At 43.4% G+C, this 26,104-nt stretch overlaps 1 protein-coding gene across 5 annotated transcripts in view; it reads right to left on the bottom strand.

Moving 5' to 3' along the window:
• The window catches only part of MFSD1 (major facilitator superfamily domain containing 1), a 50,833-nt gene that overhangs the window by 17,137 nt on the left and 7,592 nt on the right, over positions 1-26,104 (bottom strand). For all 5 annotated transcript variants that reach the window (XR_005451065.1, XM_038746414.1, XM_038746405.1 and 2 more), the window contains exons 3-9: positions 19,580-19,692; positions 15,409-15,451; positions 12,566-12,633; positions 11,038-11,146; positions 2,628-2,730; positions 2,400-2,498; positions 111-222 (exon numbers count right to left, since the gene is read on the bottom strand). Coding sequence is in view for 4 of the 5 variants with exons in the window: in XM_038746385.1 (XP_038602313.1) it covers positions 111-222; positions 2,400-2,498; positions 2,628-2,730; positions 11,038-11,146; positions 12,566-12,633; positions 15,409-15,451; positions 19,580-19,692 (647 nt within the window). In the remaining variant the exon portion in view is untranslated. The remainder of the gene's footprint in view (positions 1-110; positions 223-2,399; positions 2,499-2,627; positions 2,731-11,037; positions 11,147-12,565; positions 12,634-15,408; positions 15,452-19,579; positions 19,693-26,104) is intronic.

A 26,104-nucleotide genomic window follows, 5' to 3' on the forward strand; every position in this document is an offset into this window, starting at 1 on the left:
TCTATTCTCCCAAGTACTCGGTACAGTGCTCTGCATACAACAAGCACTCCATAAAACGCACTTCATCATTCTCAACCTCAATTAATACTGGAAAGGTAGAAAATACTTACTTCCCAAGACCAATAAAGGGAAAAATGGCTGCATAATAGCAAACACAGATCAGAAACATCAGCCACAAAGGCAAAGAGAAGTCTTTTACGTCGGTTAACTTAATAACTTCACCTGCAGGAAAAGAAGGCATATCATCACATCAGTAAGTTTGCTACTTCAATGTGCTTTTTCCTACATTTAAAATACTGGATTTAGAGTTTGGAGATCTATGTAAGAAACTAAATTCCACGCCGAGAGTTATACAGCATGCTACTAAACATCTCTTCTGAAGGGATTCTGGTGTTTTTTTTAAAAGGGGCTGCAGTGTATAACATAGGCCATCACCTGTAGAAAATGTTTGTTGCAAAAATCCAACACATAATCACGCAGTTTAAATATTCAGTTTTGTCCAAATTTAACTGGAGCAGCACAGCCCTGTGGAAAGAGCACGAGCCTGAGACTCAAAAAGACATGAGTTCTAATCTTAGTTCTGCCACGTGCCTGCTGTGTGAACTCACATAAATCGCCCAACTTCTCTGTGCCTCAGTTTTCTCATTGTAAAATGGGGATTAAATCATTCTCCCCCAACTTAAACTGTGAAGCCCATGTGGGACAGGGATTATGTCCAATCTCCTATCTGCCCCGGTGCTTAGTACAGTGCCTGGAACAAAATAAGAGCTTAACAAATACCATAGAGAAATGGAAAACAGATTGGTCTAAAGTGAATTTGAACTAGACTTTGAGGAAATGAAGACGGTCATGCGATGTTTATCAGATGCTCACTCTGACTTCAGGCCATATACAGAGGAAACAAACCCTGTACCAAGGTGAAAATAACACAGAGATGCAATCTGTGATTAAGTCCTAACAATACACAAATTGGCTTTACACATTTTGACATACAGGGTATTTTTCTGAGATGGCAACCCTCTGTGCAACCCCTAAGTGTCACTGGACTCCAGTGACAATTCTTGGGGGTGGTTTTTTGGGTTTGGGGTTTTTGGATGGTATTTGTTAAATGCTTATTATGTGTCAAACACTGTTTTAAGAACTGGGGTAGTAATAATAATAATAACAGCATTTATGAAGCGCTTACTATGTGCAAAGCACTGTTCTAAGTGGCTGGGGAGGTTACAATAATAATAACAATAATGGTGGCATTTATTAAGCACTTACTATGTGCAAAGCACTGTTCTATGCACTGGGAAGGTTACAAGGTGATCAGGTTGTCCCACGGAGGGCTCACAGTCTTCATCCCCATTTTACAGATGAGGGAACTGAGGCCCAGAGAAGTGAAGTGACTTGCCCAAAGTCACACAGCTGACAATGGGCAGAGCCGGGATTTGAACCCACGACCTCTGACTTCAAATTCTGGGCTCTTTCCACTGAGCCACGCTGCTTCCACCCCCCCCCATCTTACCTCCTTCCCTTCCCCACAGCACCTGTATATATGTACATATATTTGTACATATTTGTTACTCTATTTATTTATTTATTTTACTTGTACATACCTATTCTATTTATTTATTTTGTTAGTATGTTTGGTTTTGTTCTCTGTCTCCCCCCTTTTAGACTGTGAGCCCACTGTTGGGTAGGGACTGTCTCTATATGTTGCCAACTTGTACTTCCCAAGCGCTTAGTACAGTGCTCTGCACACAGTAAGCGCTCAATAAATACGATTGATGATTGATGATGATGATGCTTCTCTAGATACAAGTTAATAAGTTCGGACACAGTCCCAATCCCTCCAGGGGATCGGCTCTTAAGTAGTAGGGAGACTAGGTATTGAATCCCCATTTTACAGCTCAGGAAACGCAGGTCCAGGGAAGTTTAGTGACTTGTTCGAGGTCACACAGCAGGCAAGTGGCAGTACCGGGATTAGAACCCAGGTCCTCGGACTCTCGGGCCTTTCCTCTAGGCCATGCTGCTTCCTGATTAAGTATTAATCAGCCAACAAGCATTTTACTGGGCATTGATAGTACAGTGATCTACTGTGTGTTGGTATCCTTCACTTCCCTCGCCCAGGTGCCGGACAACCCGAGGCTCGAAGGACAGGAGGGTGGAAATGGAAAAGCTGCAAAGGCCATCTGTCTTTGAAACAGACCTACTAAGGCCACAGTGGCTTGAATAAAGGCTTAGTATTAATTCCCACAACATTAATTTTGTCTATGTGGCTGATTTTAAGCACCAAAGTTAACATTAGGATGGTGCTTGAAATTATGTCTGTCCTAGAAACACGTTTTATAAAAAAATTATTTTCACCACCACCCTGAGCAGACCCCCTTCCTACCGAAAAATGTTTAACTTACCAGTTTTCCCTTGTTCCTTATGAAGTATTCGTTCTGCTCTCCGATCCAAGTAAGCAAGAACCAGCGCACAGAACAGTGAGATAATGCACGTTATACCTCCTAGAATAAAATCCAAAACAGACTTGAAAATTATTGAACTGACTCCTCGGGGAAAACAATTTTTAAATAGCCTTCCAATTATACTCTATTAGCTCAGCTTTCTGAAAGGTGACATCAAGGTTTACTAACCTATCATAAGTGTGACTCCAAGTGTAATGTGACCGGAAGAGCCCAATAAATCTTGAATTTTAGAATATAGCCATCCCATGATATTCATGTTTACAGTGCTCCCCTAGATGGAGGTGGGGAGGAAGGGGGGGGGAGGTAAATTGAAGTATTCAGTCATATTATACTTTTAAAAAGAGGAAAGGATACAAGAGCAAGCAATCATTTTATTTCCAAGTCCGACCTGAAATAACACGCCTACATAAAACATAAGACTGAAAGACTCATTGACAATATTGTTTGATTCCTATGAAATATTTTGAATTCCCTAATTCCAACAAAAATAAGCACAACTTTTCATAGCAATTATTATACGTAAAGTATTCTCATTAGGGAGCTATAACTAAAAACAAGCACTCTTAAGAAGACAGAAGACACAATGGATTTTCAAGCACAGCACACTGTGGAAAAACGAATACTTATTCACCAACTCCCTCATAATAATAATAATAATGATGGCATTTATTAAGCGCTTACTATGTGCAGAGCACTGTTCTAAGCGCTGGGGAATTTACAAGGTGATCAGGTTGTCCCATGTGGGGCTCACAGTCTTAATCCCCATTTTACAGATGAGGTAACCGAGGCCCAGAGAAGTGAAGTGACTTGCCCAAAGTCACACAGCTGACAAGTGGCGGAGCCGGGATTTGAACCCATGACCTCGGACTCCAAAGCCCGGGCTCTTTCCACTGAGCCACGCTGCTTCTCATAGCATGCACAAACTTGCCCTACGAGCAGTCTACTTCCATCCCTAAGCCAAAGAGATGGAAAATAACCCAACGTAACAGTAGCTACTATTATGCAGTCAATTATTAAATTAACGAAATTAAATTCTCCCCCTTTTAGACTGTGAGCCCACTGTTGGGTAGGGACTGTCTCTACATGTTGCCAATTTGTATTTGTTGCTCTGCACATAGTAAGCGCTCAATAAACACGATTGATGATGATGATGATGATGATACATTATTAGTAGTTACTTATTAAACACTTGCGTTAAAAGCATTACAATAAACCCTTGGAAAGGAACAACTAAAGTCCAAGACATGTTCCCTGCCCACAGGATTTTACATTCTAAGGGACAGCTCTTGGCTATCTACATCAATATCGTCTCAGATTTAGGAAGTAAAACCATCTACATCATCTTCAATAAACAAACATGACCGAATCAAACAATCAACAGTATGTACTGAGTGCTTATTTTCACTCTCCCAAGCATTTAGTACAGTGCTCTGCTCATGGTAAGGGTTCAATAACTACCACTGATGATGATGATGATGCAGTGCATTGTACTGGCGCGTGGTAAAAGACAATGCAACGGAATTGATAGACATAATCCCTGCCCACAAGGGACTTACAGTCTATAGTACCAGTGGGTGCTAAATAAATATTAGACGAGTTTTTTACTGAGCTTCGAAAGTGCTCTGCGCAAAGGAAGCTCTTGATAAATACTATTTCAACCGTAGCATCCTAGAGAAGCAGCGTGGCTCAGTGGAAAGAGCCCGGTTTTTGGAGTCAGAGGTCATGGGTTCAAATCCCGACTCTGGCAGTTGCCAGCTGTGTGACTTTGGGCAAGTCACTTCACTTCTCTGTGCGCCTCAGTTACCTCATCTGTAAAACGGGGATTAAGACTGTGAGCCCCCCGTGGGACAACCTGATCACCTTGTAACCTCCCCAGTGCTTAGAACAGTGCTTTGCATATAGTCAGTGCTTAATAAATGCCATTATTATTATTATTATCCTGTACCTGAAATTAAAAGTTTAACAATAGAACACAATCCCCGCTTCCCAAGAGTTTACTGTCCAACGATGGAATGCAGACAAACATACAAACATGAAAGTATAACACGCTAAGTGAGAGTTTCTGTGGGAGGAAAGAATCGACTGCAGAATAAATGAGGTTGATCAGGGTACGCAGATGAAAGGGTCAATGAGGCCTCCAATTACTTGGGGAACTCACCCGTTTATCTTCAAATCATATCACGCCTCACTAATTTTACTCCTTAGTGGGATTCTTAGCAAGAAAATTTGGGCATGGGATCCACTGAAATGCCAAATTCTAGAGAAGCAGCGTGGCTCAGTGGAAAGAGCACGGGCTTTGGAGTCAGATGTCATGGGTTCGAATCCCGGCTCCACCACATGTCTGCTGTGTGACCTTGGGCAAGTCACTTAACTTCTCTGTGCCTCAGTTACCTCATCTGTAAAATGGGGATTAAGACTATGAGCCCCACGTGAGACAACCTGATCACCTTGTATCCCTCCCAGCGCTTAGAACAGTGCTTTGCACATAGTAAGCCCTTAAGAAATGCCATCATTATTATCATTATTAGAGAAAGTCCACTGCCTAAAATATATCAATCAGTGGCATTTATTGAGTGCTTACTATGTACGGAGCACTGTGCTTGGGAGAGTACAAGCGAGTTAGCGGGCGAGTTCCCTGTCCAAAATGAGCTTAGAGTTCAGAGAGGAAGACAGACATTAGTAGACATAAGCCATTTTCAACCTATTTTAAAGATATTTACCTAATATCTTTTTAAAGATAATTAAGGTAAAGATAATACCTAATTTAAAGATATAAAGATAAAGTGCTGTGGGGTTGAGGGTGAGGTGAATAGCAAACACCCACAGGTGTCAGATCCAAGTGCAAAGATGACACAGGAGGGAGAGCGAGCTGGGGTGGGGGAGAGGGCTTAATCAGGGAAGGCCTCTTGGAGGTGTGACCTTCAGAATGCTTTGAATGTGGGGAGAGTGGTGGTCTTGCAGAGATGGGGGGGAGGGAGTTCCATACTAGGGGGAGGACACGGAAAAAGGGATCGGCGGCAAGATAGACGAGATTGGGCACAGTGAGAGACCTGCTGCTAGAGGAGAAGGTTTGCGTGGCTGGGTTGTAGTACATCGATGAGGCGAGGTAGGATGGGGCGACCCGATTAAGTGCTTTAAAGCCAATGGTAAGGAGTTAAAAATATATGGTCGCTTGGCTTCCTGCCAGGCTAACAAAGTATGTTTCTATGCTCACCATGGTCACCTTCAGCAAGGTGAGCATCTAACCACTATAATCTGTTCGGTCTTTGGCGTGACTCAGTGGAAAGAGCCCGGGCTTGGGAGCCAGAGGTCATGGGTTCTAATCCTCTCTCTGCCACTTGTCAGCTGTGTGACTTTGGACAAGTCACTTCACTTCTCTGGGCCTCAGTTACCTCATCTGTCAAATGGGGATTAAAACTGTGAGCCCTGCGTGGGACAACCTGATCACCTTGTATCCGCCCCCAGTGCTTAGAACAGTGCTTTGCCCATAGTAAGCGCTTAACAAATGCCATCATTGTTATTACTATTATTATTATTATTATTATCCATCACTCCACTATCACTCCACTCATCTGCCAAACTCTCTTCCTCCCTTCAAAGCCCTGATGAGAGCTCGCCTCCTCCAGGAGGCCTTCCCAGACTGAGCCCCCTTTTTCCTCTCCTCCTCCCCATCACCCCCCCTCCTTCCCCTCCCCACAGCACTTATATATATTTGTACAGATTTATTATTCTATTTATTTTACCTATACATTTTTACTACTCTATTTTATTAATGATGTGCGTATAGCTGTAATTCTATTTATTCTGATGGTTTTGACAACGGTCTACGTGTTTTGTTCTGTTGTTCGTCTCCCCCTTCTAGACTGTGAGCCCATTGTTGGGTAGGGACCGTCTCTATATGTTGTCGATTTGTACTTCCCAAGCGCTCAGTACAGTGTTCTGCACACAGTAAGTGCTCAATAAATACGACAATGAACGAACGAATCATCTGGCAACTGTTTTTCACTAACCACTGAAGGATAACTCTCTCCCAGGGGTGTCCTTTCACTTTCATGCACTCATAGACCGTATCCTATCTCACCTTGATTACTGTATCAGCCTCCCTGTCTCCTATCTCTCCCCACTCCTCAAGAACCTCCAGTGTGGCTGCCCATCTACCTCTGCATCAAAAAGAAAAACTCCTTACCACAGAGGCTTTAAAGCACTCGATCACCTTGCCCCCTCCTACCATACCTCACTGCTTTCCTACTACTACTAATAATAATAATGATGGCATTTATTAAGCGCTTACTATGTGCAAAGCACTGTTCTAAGCGCTGGAGTGGTTACAAGGTGATTAGGTTGCCCCACGGGGGGCTCACAGTCTTAATCCAGATTGAGGGCACTGAGGAACAGAAAAATTAAGTGACTTAGTCACTTGGCAGAGCCGGGATTTGAACCCATGACCTCTTACTCCAAAGCCCGTGCTCCTTCCACCGAGCCACGCTGTTTCTCCTAATGAATAACTAATAACATATAATTTAAGATATATTCCTAAGTGCTGCTCTGCCCCTCTTAGACCATGAGCACCATTTTGGGACAGGGACTGAGTCCAGTTTAATTATTTTGCATCTTCCCCAGCACTTTACATGGAGAACTACTACGCCACAGTCCACACGCTGCGCTCCTCTAATAATAATAATGATGGCATTTAAGCGCTTACTACGTGCAAAGCACTGTTCTAAGCACCAGGGGAATACAAGGTGATCAGGTTGCCCCACGTGGGGCTCACAGCCTTCATCTCCATTTTCCAGATGAGGGAACTGAGGAACAGAGAAGTGGCTTACCCAAGGCCACACAGCAGACAAGTGGCCGAGCCGGGATTCGAACCCATGACCCCTGGCTCCCAAGCCCACGCTCTTTCCACTGAGCCACGCTGCTTCAACTTAGTCATTGTACCTCAAGTTCCCCTACCTCATCACTGATCCCTCACCCATGTCCTGCCACATTCAAAGCCTTATTGAAAGCCCATCTCCTCCAGGAGGCCTTCCCTGACTAAGCCCTCATTCCCCCTCTCTCACTCCCTTCGGCATCACTCCAGCACTTGTATTTGCACCCTTTATTCACCCCTCCCTCAGCCCCATAGCACTTATGGACAAATCCATTTATTCATTCATTCATTCAATCGTATTTATTGAGTGCTTACTGTGTGCAGGGCACTGTACTAAGCACTTGGGAAGCACAAGTTGGCAACATCTAGAGACGATCCCTACCCAACAGCGGGCTCACAGTCTAGAAGGGGGAGACAGACAACAAAACAAAACATATAATCCACATATTATTTACTTATATTAAACTCTGTCTCCCCTTAATTTAATTTAATAATGGTATTTGTTAAGCGCTTAGTATGTGCAAAGCACTGTTCTAAGCGCTGGGGGGATACAAGGTGATCAGGTTGTCCCACATGGGGCTCACAATCTTAATCCCCATATTACAGATGAGGGAACTGAGGCCCAGAGAAGTGAAGTGACTTGCCCAAAGTCACACAGCTGGCAAGTGGAGGAGCCGGGAATTGAACCCATGACCTCTGACTCCAAAGCCCGGGCTCTTCCCACTGAGCCACCCTGCTTCTCAACCTGAAAGCACAATGTAGGCTGGGAACACGTCTACCAATGCTGTTATATTATACTCTCCCAAGCAGTGCGGCTCAGTGGAAAGAGCACGGGCTTTGGAGTCAGAGGTCCTGCTCACTTCCTCCAGGAGGCCTTCCCAGACTGAGCCCCCTTTTTCCTCTCTTCCTCCCCATCCCCCCGGCCCTACCTCCTTCCCCTCCCCACAGCACCTGTGTATATGTTCGTACAGATTTATTACTGTTTATTTTACTTGTACATATTTACTATTCATTTTGTTAATGATGTGCCCAACATCAATGCCCATCATTTTGATGACCCAACAAAAGCTTTACCTCTGTTTATTCTTGACTTGACACCTGTCTACATGTTTTGTTTTGTTGTCTGTCTGTCTAGACTGTGAGTCCTTTGTTGGGTAGGGACTGTCTCTATATGTTGCCGACTTGTACTTCCCAAGCACTTAGTACAGTGCTCTGCACACAGTAAGCCCTCAATAAATATGATTGAATGAATGAATGAATGGGTTCAAATCCTCGCTCTGCCAACTGTCAGCTGTGTGACTTTGGGCAAGTCACTTCACTTCTCTGCGCCTCCGTTACCTCGTCTGTAAAATGGGGATTAAGATTGTGAGCCCCCCGTGGGACAACCTGATCACCTTGTAACCTCCCCAGCGCTTAGAACAGTGCTTTGCACATAGTAAGTGCTTAATAAATACCATAAAAAGTGCATAGCATAGTGCTCTGCACAGAGTAAAGCGCTCAATAAATATAACTGATAGATTGATCCGCTCCCCACTTTTCCTCCTATCCCCTTGTCCACCCAAACAGGCTCCCAACTTCCTACCACACCCTTTACCATACAGCCACTACACTCTCAATATCAACAGCACCTCCCTATTCTATTAATACTAATAATGGCATTTGTTAAGCACTTACTATGTGCAAAGCACTGTTCTAAGCGCTGGGGGAGGGGGGGATACAAGGTAATCAGGTTGTCCCATGTGGGGCTCACAGTCTTCACCCCCATTTTACAGATGAGGTAACTGAGGCTCAGAGAAGTTAAGCGACTTGCCCAAGGTCACACAGCAGACATGTGGCAGAGCTAGGATTAGCACCCATGACCTCTGACTCCCAAGCCTGCGCTCTTTCCACTGAGCCACGTTGCTTCTCTTTTCTCTCTGCCTTTTCCTCACTCTCCTCAACCTTACTTCCAATCCAATTTCTACCTCCTTTTTAGTCCTTTACCTCACTTCTGCCTCCCGTCTTATAATTGGTTCTTTTTTTCTTTCTATTTTGTCTTACACCTCTTTCATTTCCTCTTTTTTTTATTTGAGGACTTGCCTTCTCTTTATCCCATCTATCTGTAAGATAGAAAACCCTTTCCATTCAGCAGACAGAGCAGAGTGGTCCCCCTGGCCCGGAATGCCCTCCCTCTGCCCATCCGCCAAGCTCGCTCTCTTCTTCCCTTCAAAGCCCTACTGAGAGCTCACCTCCTCCAAGAGGCCTTCCCAGACCGAGCCCCCTTCTTCCTCTCCTTCCCCCCACCCCCACAGCACCCGTATATATGCTTGTACAGATTTATTACTCTATTTTACTTGTACATATCTACTATTCCATTTATTTTGTTAATGATGTGCATTTAGCTTTAGTTCTATTTGTTCTGACGACTTGACACCTGTCCACATGTTTTGTTTTGTCGTCCGTCTCCCCCTTCTAGACTGTGAGCCCGCCGCTGGGTAGGGACCGTCTCTGTATGTTGCCAACTTGTACTTCCCAAGCGCTTAGTACAGTGCTCTGCACACAGTAAGCGCTCAATAAATATGACAATGAATGAATGAACGCTGCAATTCCATCAAAGCTAAGCTTTCAGTCTCACAACAGATGACTCATACAGATGACCTGTATATATGTATGTTTGTACATATTTATTACTCTATTTATTTTACTTGTACATATCTATTCTATTTATTTTATTTTGTTAGTATGTTTGGTTTTGTTCTCTGTCTCCCCCTTTTAGACTGTGAGCCCACTGTTGGGTAGGGACTGTCTCTAGATGTTGCCAATTTGTACTTCCCAAGAGCTTAGTACAGTGCTCTGCACACAGTAAGCGCTCAATAAATACGATTGATGATGATGACGATGACTCTTAGGGCTGTATGTCCCTGCTATCCTTCAGAGCGCACAGACTGACAGGTTCTTCAGCCAAACGATATCTTCATGAGACAGGCCCTTTGGAGAAGAAAAACTTGACTTTTGGAAATATACCTTGGTCACATTTCTCTGTAAGGCAACTAGACCACGAATTGAGACTATAACGATAAAAGTTCAAGAGGTATGTCAACCATATCGATGTTACAAATGCACGCAGTACTAATTCTCCCTCTGCGACCACCCAGAAGCCCTAAGGTCAGCAAGTCCACCTAGCAGGCCAGCCTTTTCCACCCCTAGAACATGATCCCTCCATCGCACTGCAGGCCTAAGGGCCCCAGAACAAGTCCCAAACTCCTGACAGAGGATCAAGAGGCTAAAAGGTGTGGGCCACCAGGATCAATAAGCTGAGACGAGGTGAGGGCTACCGGCACCCCTGAGTAGTGGTTACTGGGTGACTGTGCAGGGAAAATCAGAAGCCACATAAAGAAGGCAGTCGCACAACAAAAACTCACCCCCAGCAGCTCATTTCCCTTTAGCTTAAAGCAGGGGTGAACGTTCGTACCTCGAAAACACGCAGGATCTATTCACGGTTTCAGTTTTCTTGAAAGATGATATAATCGAACGCATTTATTGAGAGCTGACTGGGTTCAGAGCACTGTACTGAGCGCTTGGGAGAGTATGACATAACAGGGTTAGCAGACGCATTCCCCGCCCACAACGAGTAATTTGCCTGGCGTAGACCCGCTCAAATGAAAGAACACACGAGAACTCAGCAAATGCATCGCATGACGTCGGAACAGTGCCTGGCATGATACTTACTATTCTAGACATGCTAAGCTGGAGTCCAAATACGAGGTTTAATTCCTTGCCCTTAAACCAACTGACAGCATAGGTATTCTGGGCAACAGCTAAGGACTCTCCGCCAATTCTAAAAAGGGAAAGACACATTAGAATTACCTACCGCTTCGAAATATAGTTCCAGCAAGGGGGAAAAAAAAAACCCCGGTCAAAGGGTGGTGAGCCAGCACAAATCGCCAAGTACTTCTGCCTTTGTTTAGGGCAACCCCGTCATTCTGGGATTCACGGAAATCCTGAGCCCAGACGCAGGGCTTTTCTAGGTCAATCCATCATACTTACTGAGCGCTTACTGTGTGCGGAGCACTATACTAAGCTCTTGAGAGTTTACATTATAACAGAGTTAGGTAGCCACATTCCCTGCCCACAGAGAGCTTAAGGTCTAGAGGGTCCTTGCCAGCAAACCTCTCCCATGTTTGCCCCATCTCTGTTCAGAAGACAGAGGTATTGTGGGGACAAGGACCATTCATTCATTCATTCATTCAATCGTATTTATTGAGCGCTTACTGTGTGCAGGGCACTGTACTAGGTGCTTGGGAAGTACAACCATGAAACACCAGCCCCGGAAAAGGGGGAGCAGTGCGGTGGGTGGCAGGAATGCTAGAAAGGCCAACCTGGATTTAGAGAAAATGGACTGGACACTGAGTGCTATCATTCTGGAACTGACAACTTGTACTTCCCAAGCGCTCAGTCCAGTGCTCTGCACACAGTAAGCGCTCAATAAATACGATTCATTGATTGATTGATTGACATAGTACGCACCCCTTTCTCAGTAACACCTTCTAAGACTTTCCCCCACTTCAGAGTCTTATTGAAGGCACACCTCCTCCAAGAGGCCTTCCTTAAACCCTCCTTTCCCCTTCTCCCACTCCCTTCTGCATCACCCTGCCTCGCCCTCTTTATGCATCTCCCCTCCCAGCCCCACCGCACTTATGTACCTGTAATTTATTAATTTATATTAATGTCTGTCACCCCCTCTAGACCGTAAGCTCGTTGTTGGCAGGGAATGTGTCTACTATATTGTACTCTCTCAAATGTTCAGTACAGTGCTCTGCACACAGTAAGCACTCAATAAACATGATCAACTGATATAACCTTTAAAGTCGCTAGCCAGAGATAATAATAATGATGGCATTAGTTAAGCGTTTACTATGTGCAAAGCGCTGTTCTGGTTAATAGTCCTTAAAAGAAGCTTAACTAGTAAATTCTCATTGGAAAACTACTTAATTTTATTGGGTAGAAAGGCAGGACAAATAGAGTCTTTATTAACCTTCAGACCCCTGTATAATTAAGCCCTATCTCTAAGCTCTGTTTAAACTACCAAAGCTATACTTTGAAATGTTCTAAATGTAGACACTGCCAGAATAGTCATGAACCCAAATGTGAACAAGATAAAAACTAAGTTTAGTTTTGTCTTTTACCAACTTTGAAGAAACTGGTTGAAACAACATCAGGCAGAGGCTGTACAGAAATAAAACATAGCGTAACTCACCCAAATACGAATCGGCCAAATTCCATCAGCCAAAAGGCATTAGCTATAGCCCCCATGGCAAAAATCACCTGTAATGCAAAAATACTTTAGCCGCAGTGAAAATACAGCAAACTCAAAGGGTTCAAATCAAATACTGAAAACAGAGAACACAGAGTTCAAAAATCCCAGCTTTCAAGGAAGGCCTACAGGGAATTTAGTACAGTGCTCTGCACACAGTAAGTGCTCAATAAATACGACTGAATGAAGAGAAGCAGCGTGGCTCAGTGGAAAGAGCCCGGGCTTTGGAGTCAGAGGTCATGGGTTCAAATCCCGGCTCTGCCACTTGTCAGCTGTGTGACTTTGGACAAGTCACACGCTTAGTACAGTGCTCTGCACACAGTAAGTGCTCAATAAATACAATTGATTGATTGATTGATTGACTGTCTCTATATGTTGCCAACTTGGACTTCCCAAGCGCTTAGAACAGTGCTCTGCACACAGTTAGCGCTCAATAAATACGATTGATTGATTGATTCCTCTAGACTGTGAGCCCACTGTTGGGTAGGGACCGTCTCTATATGTTGCCAACTTGGACTTCCCAAGCGCTTAGTACAGTGCTCTGCACACAGTAAGCGCTCAATACGATTGATTGATTGATCCCCCCGAACTTACCTCCTTCCCTTCCCCACAGCATCTGTATATATGTTTGTACAGATTTATTACTCTATTTATTTTACTTGTACATATCTATTCTATTTATTTTATTTTGTTAATATGTTTGGTTTTGTTCTCTGTCTCTCCCTTCTAGTCTGTGAGCCCACTGTTGGGTAGGGACTGTCTCTATATGTTGCCAACTTGTACTTCCCAAGCGCTTAGTACAGTGCTCTGCACACAGTAAGCGCTCGATAAATACGATTGATTGATTCTCTGTGCCTCAGTTACCTCATCTGTAAAATGGGGATTAAGACTGTGAGCCTCCTGTGGGACAACCTGATCGCCTTGTAACCTCCCCAGCACTTAGAACAGTGCTTTGCATATAGTAAGCGCTTAATAAATGCCATTATTATTATAAGCTAAATGCAGCTGAGGGGCTGTTTCTCTGTGCTTCAGGTTCCTCAACTGTAAAATGGGGACTAAGGCACTGAGCCCCATTTGGGGCCCGGACTGTGGCCAACCTGATTAGTTTTTACCTACCCCAGCTCTTTTTATAGTTCCTGGCACAAAATAAGCGCTGAATGAATACCATAAATTTTTCTCTAGGCTGTAAGCCCGTTGTGGGCAGGGAATGTATCTACCAAACCTGTTCTACTGTCACACTGACCTCTCCCAAGCAATTAATAAAGTGTTCTGTACACAGTAAGCACTCACTAAACATGACTGATTGCCTCAGGCTGAACACGTACGCAAGACGATTTCTTCTAACACCACATCGCACTGTATCGAAAACAGGTTTATGTCGTTGGAAGAAATGTGCCTTAATTTTTTAGCAGTGTTCTAGTCAAAATGCATAATGGCAGAACTTAATGTACCGGAAGGTTTCCTTCTTGACTCTCTCATCATATTCATGTTAGAGAAGCAGCGTGGCTCAGTGGAAAGAGCCCGGGCTTTAGGAGTAAGAGGTCATGGGTTCAAATCCCGGCTCTGCCCCATGTCTGCTCTGTGACCTTGGGCAAGTCACATAACTTCTCTGAGCCTCAGTTACCTCATCTGGAAAAAGGGAATTAAGACTGTGATCCCCATGTGGGACAACCTGATCAGCTTGTATCCCCCCCCGGCGCTTAGAACAGTGCTTTGCACATAGTAAGCGCTTAACAAATGCCAACATTATTATTATGTCATCCCTGTATCTCTGGGCTTTCCAATAATGGCAGAGCACTGCTACATCAGGGTTAGTTCCTGACTGAATAGAACCTCAATATCTTCTTTTCTCCTTAACTTGCCTGGCTGATCTTCACCAGTTTAGGTAGGAGCAGCAGTTTAAAAATGATGTAGAGAAATTAGACTAAATGCAGAGAATCAAAATGACTAATGGGATGGAAATTAAATTCTCTGCAGAAGGATGAAAATCAATCAATAAATGGTATTTATTGTGTGCAGAATACTGTACTGAGCACATAGGCGAGTACAACAGAGTTGGTAGCCACGAACCTTTCCCTAGAGGAACTTTCAATCTAATGGTTGATGCCACCACTAAAAATGAATTACAGATGGGGGAAGCAACAAAGTATAACAGTATGTACATAACTGGCATGATTTGAATCAGGTTGTATATCCTAGAAAAGAGGTGCCTAAAGGGAGACTTGATGACTAAGTTTATAACTGTTTTTTATGGGAAAGATAAAAGCCGGTTTTCTCATATATACGGAGGACTGGCTTTTGGTTGGACATAAAAGAACTTCTTGGCTATCAGAGTGATAAAAGTGAAGTGGGCTAACAAGGCATTGGGTGAAGTTTTCCATCCAGGCTGTTGAAGAAGAAACGGCTATTTCTCCTGGATGGTTTAGTCATCCAACTATTCGGAGGAACAAGGATGAACCAAATCAATCAATAACATTTATTTAAGCACCCAACTGGATAGATACACCACGAATGGCATAGTAAGCCAGCACCCTCGATATGCTTTATCATTGTTCACCTTCTATGTCCTTTCACTGGCTTGGTCCAGAAAAGAAAGGCTTTTGAGGAAACCTAATGTAAGCCACCCTAACATAACCATTTTACTCTTCCATATTAAGGAAGAAAAATCAATCTAATTTAAATAGTAAATTATTTGAAGGCAGAAAGGCCAGTGCATCTGGGGACCTTACTAACAAACCACACATTTAGATAAGAAATCCAGGGTCCCTATAATATAATAGCTTTACCTGTCCAACACAAACAAAGCAGCTAAATATAATGGTGCCCCACCTGCAAAAATAAAAAAAAATGTTTAGAGTTTAGAAAAGAGTGCAACAAGGTGTAAATATTTCAGTACTTCATATACACCCTAAATACTCTCTAGCACTCAAAAATAAGTCTATTTCTTTGCAGGATTGTTGGGCTCTGAAAATAAGCCATTTTTCCGATCAGCTGTTTTCACCCTGGGCTGCAAGAAATTGTGGTTTACTAAGGATTTAAGCCATAACTTTTTCCTACACTTTATATTTTTAAACAAAATTACTCAATTGAATTATCTTAAAAAGATGTACAAGTCACACTGATAAAATACTCCATGAAAAGCAATGGTATTTTAAAGGGAACTGATTTACTAAAATTCCAAAGAATCAGGAAGTTTCAAAATTGTCATCTAGTTCTCAACTACTGGCCATAAAACATATTTAAGTGTGACTGCAAACCATTTTCAATTTGGTCACAAGTTGCAGCAAACTTTAAAGCTTGCTCTTATGGGGGAGAACAGTCATACTGACAAATGAAAACAAAATGACAAATAAAATAAACAAAATAAAATAACAAAATAAAAATGTGTTCACAGAGATGGTTTCATTTTCCTGGTTCCTCAAAACTGTACCAAAACTATTAATAGTAACTATAGATTGTGATGAGCAATGCAATGTCCGAAGAAAAGGCAACAAGAGGGTCAAAACACTATCTAACATTATCAGTTGGTGTCTAGACTGACTGTGAATTTAAGGAGCTATTTAATTTTCTAATCTTTCATTCATTCATTCAATCATATTTATTGAGTGCTTACTGTGTACAGGGCACTGTACTAAATGCTTGGAAAGTACAATTCAGCAATAGAGAGAGACAATCCCTGCTCACAACGGGCTTACAGTCTAGAAGGGGGGAGACAGCCATCAAAACAATGAACAGGCATCAATAGCATCAATATAAAAATAATTAAAGATCTATACACATCAAAACAAGTAAACAGGCATTAATGGGAATAAATGGAATTACAGATATGTATATATACGTACACAAGGGCTGTGGGGTGGGAAGGGGGAAGTAGAGCAATGGGAGGGAGTGGGGGCAACGTGGAGGCGGGGGAGCTGAGGAAAAGGAGGGCTTAGTCTGGGAAGGCCTCTTGGAGGAGGTGAGTCTTCAGTAGGGCTTTGAAGGGGAGAAGTGTGATTGGCAGATTTGAGGAGGGAGGGCATTCCAGGCCAGAGGTAGCACGTGGGCCAGGGATCGACGGCGGGACAAGAGAGATCGAGGCACAGTGAGAAGGTTAGCACCAGAGGAGCGGAGTGTGCAGGCTGGAATGTAGAAAGAAAGAAGGGAGGTGAGGTAGGAGGGGGCAAGGTGATGGACAGCCTTGAAGCCAAGAGTGAGGAGGTTTTGCTTGACAATGAGGTTTATAGGCAACCACTGGAAATTTTTGAGGAGGGGGGTGACATGCTCAGAAGGTTTCTGTGGAAAGATAATCCGGGCAGTAGAGTGAAGTATAGATTGAAGTGGGGAGAGACAGGAGGTTGGGAGGTCAGAAAGGAGGCTGATGCAGGAATCCAGTCAAGACAGGACGAGTGATTGTACTGCCGTGGTAGCAGTTTGGATGGAGAGGAAAGGGCGGATCTTGGTGATGTTATGAAGTTAAGACCGGCAGGTTTTGGTGAAAGATTGGATATGTGGGGGTGAATGAGACAGCGGAGTCAAGGATGGCACCAAGGTTGCGGGCTTGTGAGACGGAAAGGATGGTAGTGCCGTCCGCAGTGAGAAGAAAGTCAGGGACAGGACTGGGTTTGGGAGGGACGGTAAGGAGCTCTGTCTTGGACAGTTTGAGTTTTAGATGGCAGGCAGACGTCCAGGTGGAGAGGTCCCGAAGGCAGGAGGAGATGCAAGCCTGGAGGGTGGGAGAACAGGGGAGGAGATAGAGATTTGGGTATCATCCACGTACAGATGATAGCTGAAGCCGTGGGAGTGAAGGAGTTCACCATCATCATCATCATCATCATCATCATCAATTGTATTTATTGAGCGCTTACTATGTGCAGAGCACTGTACTAAGCGCTTGGGAAGTACAAATTGGCAACATATAGAGACAGTCCCTACCCAACAGTGGGCTCACAGTCTAAAAGGGGGGAGTCACCACAGGAGTGAGCACAGATGGAGAATGGAAGGGGACCAAGAACTGACTCTACAGTCAGGGGATGGAAAAGGGAGGAGGAGCCCGCGAAGAAGACTGAGAATGAACGGCCAGAGAGGTAAGAGGAGAACCAGGAGAGGATGGAATCAGTGAAGCTAAGGTTGGATAATGGGTTGAGGGGAAGGGGATGGTCCACATGGTCAAAGACAGCTGACAGGTCGAGGCGGATTAGGATGGAGTAGGAGCTGTTGGATTTGGCAAAAAGGAGGCCACTGACGACCTTTGACAGGGTGGTTTCAGTGGAGTGAAGGAGTAATTTATAACTTGTATCACTCGAACTCTTGTGGATTATCATTTTATTCCTTGAGTCACAGATGAACTACTTTTATTTTTATAATTCATTTAATAAAAAAAAGGTGAATAAGATAGTACTACTTGTGGTATTCACTAGGTGCTCACTTTGTGCCAAGTGTTGTATTGAGCACTGATGCAAGGTAATCAGGTCAGACATAGCGCCTACCTCAAATGGGGCTCACAATCTAAGGCGGGGGGGAGTATTTAATTGACATTTTTACAAACAAGAAAACTCACACACAGAGAAGTTGTGACTTGCCTAAGGTCACACACAGCAGGCAGGTAGTGAAGCTGGGATTAGAACTCAGATCTCTTAAACTCCCAGGCTTGTGGTCTTTTCACTTGGCACACTGTTTCAAGATGGGCTGCCCACAGGGGTTTGGGGCTTTTGTTTGTTTCCTTTTTAATAAACTAAATTCTAATTATGTTTATGTGTTTTTCACCTACACACAGTTCTCCTACATGTAAGGGTTATATTCTTCATGAACCTCACGCTCAAGAAAACTTGCATTATAGCACAGATACCTTGACTACCAAGGTGCACACAGCTTCTAATATTACATCATGTTCTAGTCAAATAGACGGATGTTGTCAAAAGAATGTTCCCTAATCCCCAATCTCTATCCAAAACAGTGTGAAAATATATATTCAAATAAAAGCATGCAAACAAGTAGTGTTCAGTTATATATAGCCCACCATTAAAGGATTTTTTTATGGTATTTAAGTGCTTACCATATGGCAGGCACTGTATTATACACTGTGGTAGAAACAAACTATTCAGGTTGGACACAATCCATGCCGCTAATGGAGCTCAGTCCATTACAGATGAGATAACTGAGGCATAGAGAAATTAAGTGATTTGCCCAAGGTCACACAGCAGACAGGGGGCAGAGCCAGAATTAGAACCCAATCAATCAATCAATCATATTTATTGAGCACTTACTGTGTGCAGAGCACTGTACTAAGCGCTTGGGAAGTACAAGCTGGCAACATATAGAGACAGTCCCTACCCAACAGTGGGCTCACAGTCTAAAAGGGTGAGACAGAGAACAAAACCAAACATATTAACAAAACAAAATACATAGAATAGATATGTACAAGTAAAATAAATAGAGTAATAAATATGTACAAACATATATACATATATACAGGTGCTGTGGGGAAGGGAAGGAGGTAAGACGGGGGGATGGAGAGGGGGAGGAGGGGGAGAGGAAGGAGGGGGCTCAGTCTCCTTTTGACTCCCAGGCATTTCTTTTCATTCATTTTAGAAAAGAAAGCTTAACATCAATAGTTTATTACTGCCACTCCTAAACCTATAATATATTGATATTTTATTTTAATATATTGATACTTTTACTTACCATTTTTTCCCTTTGATTTGAACTATTTTATCATTTTTGTCACAATTTTAGAATAAACTTTTCTGTAGTCACTGCATGCCAAAACTAAATGTGTTGGATGTGGGAGACAAGTTTCCACAATCCTACTCCAGAAGGGGGAAAACCCAATAGGCAAATATATTATTCTCCACCTAATAACAAAGTCACATACGGTGGTTCTACCGGTAAGTATTTTAATTTTGTACTTCTCTATGGTACTTCTTCCTTTTGAGTTTCCAGACTTGTTTTACTGTGTGAAATTGTTCGCGGACTCACCGTATTCCAAATACTCGGTCTATCAAAAAGCCACCAAAGAAACACAGGACGACATTGGGCCACGAATACCAGGCATACAGCAGCATGAACTTGGCAGTGTTCACATGCATATCCTATGGGGGGAAAAAAAAGTTATACAAAGATTGATTTTAAATTCAGCGCCATTTAGTTATGAGTTAGCTACTAGTGATGTGCCTGGATATAACAACGGTAAGTTACTCCTAGACACATCAATGCAGTATTATTATTATAAATAAATAATTGTGGTATTTGTTAAACACTTACAATGTGCCAAGCACTGTAATAATAATAATAATGATGGCATTTATTAAGTGCTTACTATGTGCAAAGCACTGTTCTAAGCGCTGAGGTGGATACAAGGTGATCAGGTTGTCCCACGGGGGGCTCACAGTCTTAATCCCCATTTTACAGATGAGGTAACTGAGGCACAGAGAAGTTAAGTGACTTGCCCAAAGTCACACAGCTGACAATTGGCAGAGCCAGGATTTGAACTCATGACCTCCGACTCCAAAGCCCGTGCTCTTTCCACTGAGCCACACTGCTTACACTGTATTAACTGCTGGGGCAGATACAAGATAATCAAATTGACACATTGCATATCTTTGCAGTTAAATTGTAAGATCTGTGAGGGAAAGGATTGGGTCTAAGTTTGATTTTAAATTCAGCTCCATTTAGATATTAGCTGCTAGTGATGTGCCTGAATATAACAACAGCAAGTTACTCCCAGACACATCAATGCAGCATTATTATTATAAATATAATAACTGTGGTATTTGTTGAACACATACAATGTGCCAAGCTCTGTACTAACTGCTGGGGCAGATACAAGATAATCAAACTGACACATTCCATATCTTTGCAGTTAAATTGTGAGATCGGTGAGGGAAAGGATTGTATCTAAGATTGATTTTAAATTCCGCTCCATTTAGATATTAGTTAGCTACTAGTGATGTGCCTGAATATAACAATGGCAAATTACTCCCAGACACATTAATGCAGTATTATTATTATACGTAAATAACCTGGACTTTCCAAGCACTTGGTCCAGTGCTCTGCACACAGTAAGCGCTCAATAAATACGACTGATTGATTGACTGATATGTTTGTACGTATTTATTACTCTACTTATTTATTTTACTTGTACATATCTATTCTATTTATTTGATTTTGTTAATATGTTTGGTTTTGTTCTCTGTCTCCCCCCTCTAGACTGTGAGCCCACTGTTGGGTAGGGACCGTCTCTATATGTTGCCAACTTGTACTTCCCAAGCGCTTAGTACAGTGCTCTGCACACAGTAAGCGCTCAATAAATGTGATTGATTGATTGATTGAATTGTGGTATTTGTTAAACACATACAATGTGCCAAGCTCTGTACTAACTGCTGGGGCAGATACAAGATAATCAAACTGACACATTCCATATCTTTGCAGTTAAATTGTAAGATCCTTGAGGGAAAGGATTGTGTCTGATGGGTCTGTTCATTGTTTTATTATACTGTCCTAAGTGCTAAATACAGTGCTCCGCACACAGTAAGCGTTCGATACGACAATGAATGAAAGAATATTGTACTCTGCCATGCACTTAATAGCATCCTCTGCACAAAGAAAGCGCTCAAAAGATGCCATTGATTGACTGCCTCACACGGGGATCACAATCTAAGAAGGGAGAACAGATATTTAAGCCCCATTTTACAGGTGAGGTAACAGGCACTGAGAAGTTAAGTCATTTGTTTAAGGTCACAGAGCAGGCAAGTGGCAGAGCTGGGATTAGAATCTGACTTCCCGTACTTCCACTTAGTACAGTGCTCTGCACACAATAAGCGCTCAATAAATACGATTGATTGATTCCAGGCCCTTTCTACTAGGTCACACCACTTTTCAAATGGTTTCCTCCAAAAATGACCAATTTATCGTCTCGTCTTACGACGTCGAGTCGTCTCCGACCCCTGGCGACGCCACGGACCCATCTCTCTGAGAATGCCCCGCCTCCACCTGCAATTGCTCCTTACAGGACCTAATTTTAGGCATTGCGCGGGCCAAATGCCAACATTAATTAATAAGAGTCAAAGAGGGTGTAAGCTAAATATGTATGTGACTCTTTGTGGAAGAAAGTGGCTAAAAACAGTGTGGTTCAGTGGAAAAAGCCCGGGCTTTGGAGTTAAAGGTCACAGTAAGCGCTCAATAAATACGACTGAATGAATGAATGGGTTCCAAACCCGGCTCCGGCAATTGTCAGCTGTGTGACTTTGGGCAAGTCACTTCACCTCTCTGGGTCTCAGTTGCCTCATCTGTAAAGTGGGGATTAAGACCGTGAGTCTCCCGTGGGACAATCTGATCACCCTCAGCGCTTAGAACTGTGCTTTGCACATAGTAAGCGCTTAATAAATGCCATCATTATTATTATTATGGGAGACACTGGAAAGATCAGTCAATTTTTTTTAATGGTATTTGTTGTGTTTTTATACAACAAGCGCTGGGGTAGATACAAGCTAATCAGGTTGGACACAGTCCATGTTCCACGGTATCAAACCCCATTTTACCGATGAGGTAACTGAGGCAGAGAAATTAAGTGACTGGCCCAAGGTCACACAGCAGACACGTGGTGCAGCAGGGACGCAGATCCTCTGATTCCCAGGCCCGTGCTTTATCCCCTAGGCCACACTGCTCATTTATTGAGCACTTACTGTGTGCATAGCACTGTACTAGACACTTGGGGGAATAAAACAGAGCTAGAAAATACAAATCCTGTGCACAAGGAGTTTACAGTCTATAAGGAAAGACAGATATTAAAATGAATTAGGATAGGGGAAATAGTAGAGTATAATTATATTTATTCTGGGGTGAGACTCAAAGTGCCTAAAGAATACACAGCCAAGTTAATAGTCAGCACGTAGTGGACTATAGCTACAAGAAAGAAAATATTTAGCCTGGTAACGTGATTTTAGGAGGGTTTTGCAGGTGGGGAGAGTGGTTGGTTGGTGAAGAGGGAGTTCCAGAACTGAAGGAGAATGTGGGCAAGACATTGGTGGTGGAATAGGTAAGATGGAAGTACAGACAAGCACTTTGCTGTTTGAGGAATGGACTGTAGTAGGAAATCAGTGAGGTAAGGTAGGAGAGCATAAGTCTTATAGGGATGGTAAGGAGTTTGTTTGATGTATTCATTCATTCATTCAATTGTACTTACTGAGCACTTACTGTGTGCAGAGCACTGTACTAAAAGCTTGGAAAGTACAATTCAGCAATAGAGGGAAACAGTCTATAAGGGGGGAGACAGACATCAAAAGAAGTAAACAGACATCAATATAAATAAATATAATTATAGCTATGCACATATATACATAAGTGCTGTGGGGCCAGGGGAAGAACAAAGGGAACGAGTCCAGGTGACGCAGAAGGGAGGAGGAGCTGAGGAAAAGGGGGGCTTAGTTTGGGAAGGCCTGTTGGAGGAGGTGACCCTTTAGTAGGGCTTTGAAGGTGGGGAAAGACTGATTGGCAGATTTGGGAAGGGAGGGCGTTCCAGGCCAAAGGTAGGACGTGGCCCAGGGGTTGATGGCGGGACAGGAGAGATAGAGGCACGGTGATATTAGCACCAGTGGACAGGAGTGTGCAGGCTGAAATGTAGAAAGAGAGAAGGGAGGTGAAGTAGGAAGGGGCAAGCCAGGAGTGAGGAGTTAGTGGATGGGCAACCACTGGAGGTTTTTGAGAAATGGGGAAACATGGACTGAATGTTGGTTTGGGTTTTTTTTTTTTTTTAGAAAAATGAGCCAGGCAGCAGAGTGAAGCACTGACTGGAGTAGAGAGAGGCCGGGCGCTCAACAATGACGCTGACGCAACAGTCAGGGCGGGGAAGGATAACTGCTTGGATCAGCAGTTAGGATGGAGAGGAAAGGGTGGATTCTAGAGATGGTGTGAAGACTGAACTGACAGGATTTGGTGACAGATTAACGGTATGGGTTAAATGAGAGAGATGAGTCAGAGATAATGCCAAGGTTACCAGTTTGTGACATAGGGAGGATGATGGTCTTTCTACGGTGTTGGGAAAGTTAGACGGAGGACACGGTTTAGGTGGGAAGACAAGTTCTGCTTTGGACGCGTAAAGTTTGAGGTATCGGCAGGACTTGAAGTAGAGATGTCCTGAAAGTAGGAGGAAATATGAGACTGCAGAGAAGGACAGCAGCGATTTGGGAATCATCTGTGTAGAAATGGCAGTGAAGACTTCGGAGTTCTCCAAGGGACTGAGTGTAGATGGAGCGTAGAAAGGGACCCAAGAAGTGAAAAATCTGTAAAGAAACCCAGTGATCTATCTGTAAATGCTGATTGTGAAATGTTCCTGGACAGGCAACCCTAGAACAAACTGAGAAGCAGCGTGGCTCAGTGAAAAGAGCACGGGCTTTGGAGTCAGAGTTCATGAGTTCAAATCCCGGCTCCGCCAATTGTCAGCTGTGTGACTTTGGGCAAGTCACTTCACTTCTCTGTGCCTCAGTTACCTCATCTGTAAAATGGGGATTAAGACTGTGAGCCCCCCCGTGGGACAAACTGATCACCTTGTAACCTCCCCAGCGCTTAGAACTGTGCTTTGCACATAGTAAGCGCTTAATAAATGCCATCATTATTATTATTCCCTGATATTTAAAAAATGATTTATGTGCCCAAAGAGGGAGTTCTGACAACTGAATGGTCTTGGTAACACTCCCTTATATCTGGAGAATGGCACACCCGTCGAAGAGCTGGCAATATTCATCCATTCAAACGTTTTTAATCGAGCACTTACCTGTGTGCAGAGTACTGTACCAAGCTCTTGGGAGACTGCCACACGACAATAAACAGACACACTCCCTGCCCACAACATCTAAAAGGCCAACAGAGGCTGGACCGATCGGTTCCAGAGAAAGATAATACCTGGTGCTTAAGCATCCTATGTGCACACAAACAAGGGATGGTATATGAAAGGTGCAAGAGGATGGAGGTCTATGGAACCACTCCATCGTCTGAAGTTCTGTGGATGGGGCTTTCCCACTTCAGATCAGCACCGTGCCCTTGGCCTGGCAGGTTAAGAGTACGTGCGTGTGAGGGTGTGAAGACCTTTGAGTATGTGAGGGAAGCATATGCCTCTCTGCTAAGAAGCATCATGGCAACTAAGAAGCAGCATGGCCTAGTGGATAGAGCAAGGACCTGGGAGTGATTAGGACCTGGGTTCTAATTCTGGCTCCGCTACGCGTCTGCTGTGTGACCTTGGACAAATCACTTTAATTCTCTGTCCCTCAGTTCACTCATCTTTAAAATGGGGACTAAGACTGTGAGCCTAATGCGGGACAGGTACTGTGTCCAACCCAATTACCCAACTACGGAGAAGCAGCGTGGCTCAGTGGAAAAGAGCAGGGGCTTTGGAGTCAGAGGTCATAGGTTCAAATCCCGGCTCCACCAACTGTCACCTTTGTGACTTTGGGCAAGTCACTTAACTTCTCTGTGCCTCAGTTACCTCATCTGGAAAATGAGGATTAAAGCTGTGAGCCCCCCGTGGGACAACCTGATCACCTTGTAACCTCCCCAGCGCTTAGAACAGTGCTTTGCACATAGTAAGTGCTTAACAAATACCATCATTATGTAATAATAATAGTTGTGGTATTTGCCAAGCGCTTACTATGTGCCAGGCACTGTACTGAGCACTGGGGTGGATACAAGCAAATTGGGCTGGACACAGTCCCTGTTCCACCTGGGGCTCACAATGTTAATCCCCATTTTACAGATAAGGTAACAGGCACAGAGAAGTGACGTGACTTCCCCAAGGCCACACAGCTGACAAGTGGCAGAGCCGGGATTAGAGCCCATGACCTTCTGACTCCCAAGTCCGTGCTCTATCCACTATAGCAGGCTGCTACCCCAGCACTTAGCAGAGTGGCTGGCACATGGTAAGTGCTTAAGAAATATCATATTATATTATTAATATTATTATTATTATTACCAGAAAAAGAATGAAACAATAAAATTGTGATTTGCTTGCAAAAGTACTGGTATGTTCCTTGACTATTGGGCTAGCATAAATGATTATAGGTAAATCTGAGTGCTATAATTAAATCGTACGTATTGTGCACAGAGCATTAATAATAATGATGGTATCTGTTAAGCTCTTACTATGTGCCAAGCACTGTTCTAAGCGCTGAATTGTACTAAGCACTTGGGAAAATACCATATAACAGAGTTGGTCCAAATCCCAGTACCGGGAAATCGTGATGGGGAATCTGACTCAAGGAATCTGACAGAGGTGTGCAAAAGAGCTTCAACGCCTAAGAATCGGCGATGGACTCGCCTCTTCCCCAAATATACATCAGATGCTTCTCGGCAACTCTGCGCTGAGTACATTTGAAACTTGGAGCAGGTGGCTAACATCTGAGATACTGAAATCTGTGCTTGAAAAACCGTAAAATTAGCAGCAAAGTTAGAAGAGTTATGTAAATACCTCGGTAAAGAATACAATATTTAGAAAAGGTATGTAAAAATCTATGT

This window comes from Tachyglossus aculeatus, chromosome 1 (genome assembly GCF_015852505.1).
Source record: "Tachyglossus aculeatus isolate mTacAcu1 chromosome 1, mTacAcu1.pri, whole genome shotgun sequence".
Lineage (NCBI taxonomy): Eukaryota > Metazoa > Chordata > Mammalia > Monotremata > Tachyglossidae > Tachyglossus > Tachyglossus aculeatus.